This window comes from Eufriesea mexicana, unplaced genomic scaffold (assembly GCF_001483705.2).
Source record: "Eufriesea mexicana isolate 0111107269 unplaced genomic scaffold, ASM148370v2 scaffold1121, whole genome shotgun sequence".
Lineage (NCBI taxonomy): Eukaryota > Metazoa > Arthropoda > Insecta > Hymenoptera > Apidae > Eufriesea > Eufriesea mexicana.
This window is the reverse complement of record NW_016909245.1, coordinates 256,502-266,789: the sequence shown is the minus strand read 5'-3', so window position 1 is coordinate 266,789 and position 10,288 is coordinate 256,502. Positions and strand designations below refer to the sequence as shown.

At 26.1% G+C, this 10,288-nt stretch overlaps 3 protein-coding genes across 6 annotated transcripts in view; 2 read left to right on the top strand and 1 right to left on the bottom strand.

The window, feature by feature from the left end:
• Window positions 1-1,983: 1,983 nt before the first annotated feature.
• Ssrp (structure specific recognition protein) lies at window positions 1,984-5,643 on the bottom strand. The gene is made up of 13 exons (XM_017900126.1): window positions 5,447-5,643; window positions 4,978-5,163; window positions 4,674-4,889; window positions 4,419-4,594; window positions 4,169-4,304; window positions 3,994-4,097; window positions 3,778-3,906; window positions 3,399-3,690; window positions 3,156-3,314; window positions 2,747-3,079; window positions 2,385-2,603; window positions 2,237-2,311; window positions 1,984-2,103 (listed from the first exon to the last, which is right to left on the bottom strand). Exons 1-13 carry the CDS (start codon window positions 5,495-5,497, stop codon window positions 1,984-1,986), a joined length of 2,196 nt encoding a protein of 731 aa, XP_017755615.1. The 5' UTR covers window positions 5,498-5,643.
• A 402-nt stretch (window positions 5,644-6,045) lies between these two features.
• Urod (uroporphyrinogen decarboxylase) lies at window positions 6,046-8,077 on the top strand. Of its 2 annotated transcripts, none has more exons than XM_017900160.1 (7): window positions 6,046-6,090; window positions 6,383-6,682; window positions 6,813-6,971; window positions 7,082-7,243; window positions 7,416-7,553; window positions 7,628-7,801; window positions 7,912-8,077. In XM_017900160.1, exons 2-7 carry the CDS (start codon window positions 6,386-6,388, stop codon window positions 8,050-8,052), a joined length of 1,071 nt encoding a protein of 356 aa, XP_017755649.1. In that variant the 5' UTR covers window positions 6,046-6,090; window positions 6,383-6,385; the 3' UTR covers window positions 8,053-8,077. The 2 variants fall into 2 exon arrangements, with proteins under 2 accessions (XP_017755649.1, XP_017755648.1); XM_017900159.1 differs by having other exon boundaries at window positions 6,086-6,162.
• A 775-nt stretch (window positions 8,078-8,852) lies between these two features.
• eEF5 (eukaryotic translation elongation factor 5) overlaps window positions 8,853-10,288 on the top strand; it is a 3,982-nt gene continuing 2,546 nt past the window's right edge. Inside the window, exon 1 of one of the 3 annotated variants that reach the window (XM_017900190.1) lies at window positions 8,853-8,925. The gene's annotated coding sequence lies outside the window, so the exon portion shown is untranslated. Of the gene's footprint in view, window positions 9,184-10,288 lie in introns of all 3 variants that reach the window. The other 2 variants (XM_017900189.1, XM_017900188.1) reach the window with 2 other exon arrangements.

Genomic DNA, 10,288 nt, shown 5'->3' with positions numbered 1-10,288 from the left:
ATTTCGTAACGACGACCATTACGATCTTCCGTGAAAATATTTAATACTAAACGAAACTAGAAGCAAAATGTGATCAAATGTTATATGAGAAGATTCGCAAGGACATTGTCTTTCTAACGAGTGCATAAAGTTTCATAAATTAATTGCGTAAAGGACAGTATTAATGAAAAACCAATGGCGTCTACGACAACAATTCAAACACTGCGCAGAGTAATAATTAATATTAAATTAATTAGGGACAAGTCTATATCGAAAAGTATATTGGAAAGTTCTTGAAGGATCTGTCTTTACGATGCAGCTATAAAAGTTCATAAATTAATCGCAGGAATTGAGTAATTAATTAATTAATTTTGATTTTTATCTGGAACTGTTCCGTTAGTTCCAGTACACAACTGTAGGTGGCGCTGACTGTTCCTTTTTGAATTTTTATTAGGAAATTAATTAATTACTCAATTCCTGCGATTAATTTATGAACTTTTATAATTGCATCGTGAAGGCAGATCTTTCAAGAACTTTCCAATATATTTTTCGATATAAATTTGTCCCTAATTAATTTAATATTAATTATTATTCTGCGTAGTGTTTGAATTGTTGTCGTAGACGCCATTGGTTTTTCATTAATTACTATCCTCTACGCAATTAGTTTATGAAGCTTTATGCACTCATTAAAAAGGCAATGCTCTTGCGAATCTTCTCATACAACATTTGATCACATTTTGCTTCTAGTTTCGTTTAGTATTAAATATTTTCACGGAAGATCGTAATGGTCGTCGTTACGAAATCATAAACGCCATCAAACAAAAATTAATAACTAACAATTCAGATTTAAATTCTTTACAAAAATTATATAGGAATGTAGCCTGAAGTTTCAGCTTTGCAATGAAATTATAAAAGTTCATAAATTAATTATGGAAATTGAGTAATTCATTAACTTTTCTCTGTCGGAGCCCTTTTATTCTTTTCTATCCCCATTCTGTCCTTGTCTGTCACGTGACAAGCTCTTCGACGATCTCCTCGCCTATTCTATATTCCTATTACTTTTCTGATCATATAGTCCAAAATCATATATGCCGTTGATCCCAGTCAAGCAATCGTAAACCACGTGACGCTTTGAGCGAGAGAAACAAAACAATAAAACGGCATAAATAAGCATAATAGATTTTCCTCCCTTCTATATTATAATCATACTTTTAGAAACTAATAAACAACTATAAACAAGGATATTATTTGAATTCTTTGAAAAACACTATTATCATTTTATTATTAACTAAATTATCATTCTTAAATAAAAAAAATTTGTTTATTAATCACAATATTATTTATTATAATTATAATTATATACCTTAAATACGTTTAAAAAATAGAATGGATAGATATAAATATTCAATACAATATTATTCTATCATTTGAAAAATTGTAAATTTAGAACATATTTTAATGTTTTCTAAAATATTAAATAATATATATGTATACAAGATATTCCATCTAAATTAATCTTCTTAAATATTTTTGAAACTATTAAAGATATCAACAAATATTTCTAATAAGTATTAAACAGTTTTAAATGACATAATTTGATATGATTTAAAATTATGGAATAATGCAAATTCTTCTAAACAAATAGGATTTTAATAAAAACTTTAATATTCTTTTTTATAAGACATAATGAGTTTAGATAAGTTAAGATAAAATTTACACAAGTTGTAAGACCTTGTATACTTTTATAGTGAACAATATATTTATAATTAACTTGCAGTGTAAGAAATTAATACATTAAAAAATATATAATTCAATTTGAAAATAATAAACACCTAAAAAATAGTTATAAAATTATGTGTTTTCCAAAATCACTCAACTTTTGTTTGAAACATTTTTTGATATCATTAAGAGTCCTATACATATTTGCACAGATTCATTTAAATTGGAATAATTTGTACAAGTACAGATAAAGATTAAATTAAGTAGTAATTAAACATAACGTAATTAGTCACTGTCTTTAGATTCTGCTTCACTAGAAGGTGGAGTACTTTCAATGGGTTCTTCATCGCTACCTTCGTCAGATTCTTCTTTTTTTGCTTTCTTCGCCTTTTTATCATCATCATCCTATCAAAAAATCATATACAATAGAATATGTGTACAAAAATGTACTAACTAATTAATGTGAAGATGATTTAATTGAATGAATATGGTAATATAAATTTATTTTAATAAAGTAAAATTAATATAATGACTTTACCACACTACGTTTATCTCCCCTTTTTTTCTCTTTATCTTCGTCAGTGTCTTCATCAGTGCGCTTCTTTTCTGATTTCTATAAAAATACTTAATTATAATAATACAGCCGGTGTTTAGTAAATTATATTTTTAATTACTTATTACTTTACCTTATTATCCTCATCGCTACTGCTTTCATCATTGCTAATATATTCTTTACTTTTGAAATTAGTTCCTGACATCCCTTTATTGGGAGATTCTTTTTTGTTTTCTTTTTTCTTCTTTTCTCCCTTATCTTTCTTCTCTTTTTGGCCACCTCCGCTAGCTTCATATTCTTTCATTGATGCAGTATATTCTTTCTTTGCTTTTGCTGCTTTTTGTTCCCATTCCTATAGTACATATCAACTAATTATATATAGTACATATCAACTAATTATATATAGTACATATCAACTAATTAAATTATTAAAAGTATACAAAGATTGATTTCTATATGAAGGAATGTATAATAAATCAACAATTTTTATCTTACAGATTTATCTTTAAGTTCTCTCCACATTTCACCTCCTTTCTTTGCAATTTCTGTAACTGCAATTCCTGGATTTTCTGCTTTAATTCTTTCTCGAGCACTATTTAACCATATCATAAATGCAGTTGGTGGTCTTTTAGGTTTATTTGCATCTTTCTCTTTCTTTTGCTTTCTAGGTTTTCTAGGCTTCTCTGCCACGGTTTTAGCAGATTTCGATTTTTTTTCCTTCTTTTCTTTCTTCTCTTTCTTTTGACTTTTTCCAGAAGCATCTGAATCATTTTCACTTTCTGAAGTATTTGGATTACTATCATATTCCTCTGCTACGTCACTCTCATTCTATATACACAAAATATCAATATACATAAAAGGACATAAATTTGTATATTTTTCCAAAATTTATATAGAATCACACCTGATTAGGATTGAAATCTTCATCAGTAGATTCCTCTTCAGAATCTTGATTTTCCTCTGCATCTCTTTCTTGTGCTTCAGCTTTAACTCTTGCTAAATAAGCATCTGGTTCATCTTCTTGATCACTGTCTCCAAAGTCATTGTCATAATTCAATTTATCCTATTACGAAAATAAAATTTTTTTAACAAAATTAATAATAAAATTTAACATAATATTATAATTATATTAAAAATGTATACTTACACTCTTGCCTCTATTCTTAACGCGTAATTTTTTTGAAGTAATAAAATCAAACAATTTCCCATATTCTTCTTTTTCAATACTACTAAATGTATGAACGACACCACTAGTCAATTCGATTTCAAAATCGAATGACCTAGTAGAACCTCCACCACGGGCAAAATTAACTGATGCAATTTCCTCAAAACGTATATGAATTGGTGGTTTATGAACGTAAATAAAACCTCTTTCTAAAGGATACAAATAACCTGCTGCTGCTTTAAATGAACAACTAATTGCGAGTGTTCCAGAATGACTAAAAGTTTTTAAGAAATCAATGTATAATAAATTTAAATTCTTCTATATATTACATTATATATCTACACTTTACAAAATAACTTACCTAATGAAATTTCCAGGTCCGGTAAGTTTTCTATTAATTATAACTTTCATTACTTTTCCTAAAACTTCATAAGTTGGCCCAGATAATTCTTTTGGTAATTTATCTTCATATTTTTCTTTCAATTCCTTTCTATAATAATATACAAACAATATATTCATATTTTCATTTTATATAAATAAATGTTATTAACAAGATAAACAGAATTTGAATACATACTCAGAAAAAGGTAGTTCAATTGAAGTTTCTTCTTCTTGATTAAATAATAATACTAAATAGTGATAACGAGTTTGACCTTGTTTAATCGGCGGATCTAAACTAACCTAAATAAAATATATTAGTAATAGCAGAATAAAGAATTGAAAAACATAAAAATGGTATCTGAATAACTCACCACAAAATACATTTGCCTATTATCTTTATGTGGTAAAAGGAATAGCCTTAAAACAGTTGACATGGGAATCTTATAATCAAAAGTTTTACCATGTAATTGAAAAAATGATTGAAATATTTTTATATCATAACGACCACTGAAAAGCAAATAATATTATCATATACTTTCCTTACATATTTATTAATTACATTCTATATCTTCTACAAAATTAATTTTCAAATATCTATGTTTATTAAATATAAATATATACCGAGGTGTAAGACATTGAATCTCTCTAAATATAGCAATAGCATCTCCACTAACACTAATAACAGATGCTTTTTCCATAACTTGTTGGTGAAATGCCTCTACAGGGTCTTGATCTGCACTGTCACTAACAGGAATATGAAATCTCATTTCCATTAAACTTACAGGAGCATCATCATTCTGAAAATTTTATATAGAATTTATGGCTAAGAATTAAAATTTCATTAATGGTAACGAATTTATATCTCCAATAACATACCTGATGAAATTCCAATGTGACTTCATTTTTACCAGTATTACATTGAGATACATCATACAGTGGAATTTCAAAGGCAGTATGATGACCAACATCAAAACTTAATACAGAACCATTAAATCTAGCTGTACCCCAATTCCAACCTTTTAAGCTAAGTTCTTTTTCCAACATGTCTTTTTTATAATTTTGTGTAAAAAATTTTGCAATTTTTTCTTGATCCTAAAAGTAAATCATGATAAATAAATATTTTTCATATAAAAAATTTAAATTCAGAAAGATTTTATTTTAGTCAAAAGTGTTTACTTACTCCTTCCTTAAAACCACGAAATCTATGTAAAGTTCCATTTTTAAGAAATATTCGAAGACCCCAAGTACCAATGAACTTTTGATAATTTACCATTTCCATATCTGTTGCTGAAATTTGTTCCACTTTTCCTGTCTTTTGATTTTTAAAAATTAAATGTTGATCTGTGAGTTTCAAACGTCCAGGAGTCTAAAAAATATCAGAGATTTGTAATTATCGAAAACAATAGAAAAATTATTACAAATATTTTTATTAACAATTTTAATATTTATAAAATGAAATACAACTTGTAATAATTGTAATAATTATGAAATGTAATATGTCTTGTTTCATCTAGGTAAAATTCTAACCTGAATATTATGAAAGAAATAAATTACATAAATAAAAATACTTATAAAATAGAAACGTATGTAACAAAAACTAAGGAATGATCTTATTATTTGTTAAAAACTTTAAATAATATATTAATTACCATGGCTCCTTTAACTTCTGCAATTACATCGGTATATTCTAGGAAATCCATCTCTAAAAATGTTTAAAATCAACTTGTTTATTATATTTCTCTTTTTTAGTATCTGCGAACTAAACGCATAACCACAAAATCAAATGTTATTAGTCACTTTTATTTAAAATTAAAATGAAAAACTGAAATAATATACAAGATCAAACTTCTCGCACGCCACAACACGTACCACGTTATTCCTTTTAAAACATTTTTTGAAAACGTAATCGATTCACTCTATAAATTACGATATAGTACAACTTATATATTGTAAGGAAATATATTTTTTGTCTTTATTATTTTTTACTTTTAAATTAAAGAAAAAAAATGTATATATAATATTATTATATTATATTATATGTATATATAATAAAAATTATTAATTTAAAATTTAAATAATCGTGATTGGTTATATTAATCATAGACTGTAAACTCATAGATAAGTAAATTAATCACATATTTCTTTCAGTATTATTGGTTAAAACGTACTACACAGTAAAAGTGCAATTCATACTAAAATATTTCTGTACTCTTTAAAATATACTTAAATAGAACAAAGATATTTTGTAGGAAGAAATTAAAATAAACGAAAAACTTGATTTTAACGTTATATTGTACGTTGGTTTAATACGTTACGGATAAATTCAAGAAAATTATTTTAAAATTAATTTTTATATTGTAGTACGGTAAGATTAGCATACAATTTGTAAACATATTGGAAAAATATAAAAATAATACTATGAAAATTTTATGAAATGTATTAACAATAAAGATCAAACTTTTTTTTTAAGTTTTTAGCCAAAATTTTATTTTAACACTTGTATAAATAATAATCTTGATAATATTAATTTTGTAAAATAAGTTTGAAGTTTTTAGCAGTTTTTGTAACATTAATATTTTTTTCAGATAATGCCACAAAAAGAATTTCCATCATTAAAAAATGATTTGATTTTGAAAGCTGTAAAAGGAGAATTTACAGAACATATACCCATATGGATAATGCGTCAAGCTGGGAGATACCTTCCAGAATTTCAGGAAGTTAGAGCAAAACATGATTTTTTTTTTGTTTGTCGAACACCAGCTTTAGCATCTGAAATTACTTTGCAACCTATAAAACGATTTGATCTAGATGCTAGTATTATCTTTTCTGATATTTTAGTTATTCCACAAGCAATGGGTCTAACTGTTGAAATGATTCCAGGAATGGTTTGTTCTTTTTAATTATTAATATTTTAATATCTTAATATGAAATCAAGTTTTTTATAATTTTGTACTGAAAAAATATAAATGTGTTAAAAGAAATATAAGTAAAATATATTTTTATGATAAAATATAGGGTCCAGTTTTACCTAAACCTCTAAAGGATCCAACAGATTTAGTCAGATTACTTCATCCAAATGTGGAAGAGGATCTAAAATATGTAGGAGATGCTATAACTTTAACAAGACATAAATTGGAAGGAAAAGTACCATTAATTGGCTTTAGTGGTGCTGCAGTAAGTAAAACAATTTTTAAATGATATATTATGATTTATAAAACAGTACATAAATTCTGCAAGTTGTAAAATAAATGTTGTTGGTAGTATTTATATTTATAAATTATTAGTGGACATTAATGAGCTACATGATCCAAGGTGGAGGCAGTTCTACAATGACAAAGGCACGAGAATGGTTATATAAATATCCAGAAGACTCTCACAAGCTTTTGCAACGTATTACAAATGTAATAATAGATTATCTTGTAATGCAAGTGAAAGCTGGAGCACAGGTATAAATTTTTTTTTTTTTTTTTTTTTTTTTTTTTTTTTAAGTAAAAATTTCCCAATTTTATATTAGTAAATACATCTTAAAAATAGAAGAAAATAAAAGTTAATGTAAATACGAATAAAAAAATTATTCTAAATTCAATTGCTAAGTTGTCATTTAACTTATGTTTACAGTTATTGCAAATATTTGAAAGTCATGCTAATTTTCTTAATGATGAATTATTTGTGAACTATTCATTTAAATATTTGAAAGAAATTAGCGAGACAGTGAGACAACGATTGAAAGAAGAAAATATATCTGAAGTACCAATGGTAAATAAGATAAATATTGTAATATATTTATTGTAATTTATTTTATGTTGTTATTTACAATATACAAATTTTAGATTGTTTTTCCTAAAGGTGCAACCATGAATTCTTTGGAAATGTTGGCAAAATCTAAAACTTATGAAATATTAGGTTTGGATTGGACTATTGATCCTGTAGAAGCAAGAAAGAGATTTGGTTTTGAAATTACTTTGCAAGGAAATTTGGATCCATGTGCATTATATGGTTCTGAAGTTTGTATTATATTGAAAATTATTATATTTTACATAAAATAATTAATATACATTCATTTTTAGTTTTTTATTTATTTTTATTGCTAGTTAAAGTATATATTTTTTTATAGCAAGAAATAATCAAACGTGCTCAAGATATGGCAACAAAGTTTGGTAAAACGCGATATATTGCGAATTTGGGACATGGCATTTTACCAGATACACCAATTTCATCAGTTACTGCTTTTATTAAGGGGATTCATTCAGTATAATTTCTCTGTTTTTCTTGTCTATATCCTTGCCAGTTCAAAATTTGTAATAAATTACTGTCGTTAACAAGTTTTATTTGTATTAAATATTATGAAGATATTAAAATTATAGTCGATACCAAAAAGTCGTAATTATTAAAAATTAAATTTGAATGAACAATGATGTAAAATTATAATATAATTTATTAAATGAATTTCAATTAATTGTATGAAATTGTTTTTTTTAATTTAATGAATTTTAATTAAGTTTTATTTAAAAATTACTCAAGAAACTACATTCGGAAAAGATTTTTTGAAAATTTCATGTTATCTATATATTTTCATTGTAAAGTAAATCAAACTATATTTCTTTTAAAACGATTCAACTTCGAAATATTTTTGTGTTATCATTAATTTAAAAAATAATCGCAGAAATTAATTTAAACATATCATCCTAGATATATGTAAAGTCTATTTGTGTGACGCGATACTTATATGGTGTATATGTTACGTATATACCATATACACACATCAGTGCAATATTTTTCTTATAATAAATATTATTGTATGATATTAATGTAATGTAATTAATATTTGTCATTGTTACAATGTAGGTAAATAAGTAAAGAATTAAATTTTATTTTTCTTGTTTTCCAATTAAAATCTTAATAATTTCTTGAATGTCTAGTATCTAATTTATCCAAGTTTCACCATGTAAAATAACGCCTGCGCATTGCACTAAATTTTCAACTGGCATGAAATTTCACATCTAACTCTACCCCCACAAACACTCCCAGCCGGAATCCGTGGATCTATTCGGGTGGCCCCCTGTCGCCGATTATCGGTTCGCGCAAGCGCAGCCAGCTCTTCTGGTTAGAGTGTCCATTTTGATCACATGTGAGTATCTCCAGTCTGTTCTCCTTTTTTCACGGTGAGTCTAGCTAATCGGCTTGTGATCACTCGAACAAGTTTGTAAAACGTGCATTGAAAAATCCTGAGAATAAAGAACAACATTATTCGTGGTCAGTTCATATCCGTGATTTCTTAAACGTTCTCCGATAGTCGGCAATTTCGACGACGAACTACACGCAATCCTTTTCGCGCCATCTTCTTAAGGAAAGCGGTCAAAAAACCGAAGTAAACTCGTCTTCGAAGGTAATTCGGCTTTTGCGAGACTTTCCAGTTAATTTTTCATAGATAGATTTTAATAATTGAAGAACTGTCAGCCGGGTTGAATCTTTGGTTAGATTGTGCTTGCACAACGTGTTCATTTTTTTCATGTTCAGTTTCGCGAGAGCTTTTCGAAACTTTCTGCGTTTCAAGTTTATTCTACAAACGTTTTCTAGTATTGACTTATTAATTAATGTTTCTGTTATCTTCCTTTCTGTATTTCTTTTCTTATAACTCGAAAACATTTGATTTTTTTATAAATTTGGATACTTTATTCTCCGCAATGAAACATGTTCCTTACTACTCTAAGCAACTTTTGTGTAATATATTGCTGAATCTGTTGTTTATAACTTGAATTTGTACATTGTGTATTAATTATAAATAATTTATAATTATAAAGAAGTAAAAGTTGAAGCATTTACAATATTACATTTCAAAACATATTGTGAAAGATTATATAGTTATGTTTTGTATTTATATTTAATTTCTGTACCATAGTTTTGATGTATTTCGAACATTTTGCAAAATATGATAAAATATTGTATTATGTAGCATTGTATTTTGCAAAAGCTTTCCATTAAACTTATTTATGTTTATAAATTTTGTTTATCTTTAAAATAGCAATTCTCATGATTTTTATTACTTTCTTATTATGAATTTAATTTTGTATTGAAAATAAATTACATTCCATATGGTAATTGTATGAGTTTTAGTATTTATCAAATATGATATTCTCGAAAATATTTATAAAATTTATTACTAATATTAGCACTTTTTAATTTTTGTATTTGAAAAAGAAGTTTGAAAATTATATTGACTTTTTGCAGAAATAACTCTGATGTTCTTTCCTAGTATTGTATTGTAAATTATAAGATAGTTTTACATCTTTTATAAAAAATTAATTTGCTTATTAATTTTGCAAATGTAATAATCTTTTTTTTTACTAAACCTTGTTTTTCCTTTTGTATTGTACATTGATAAAGAAATGCATTAAATCTTAGAATTGGTTTTTGACACACACACGCGCACCCGTGCGCTCGCGCGCGCGCGCGCACACACACAATGCATATATAATATATTTTATATATAA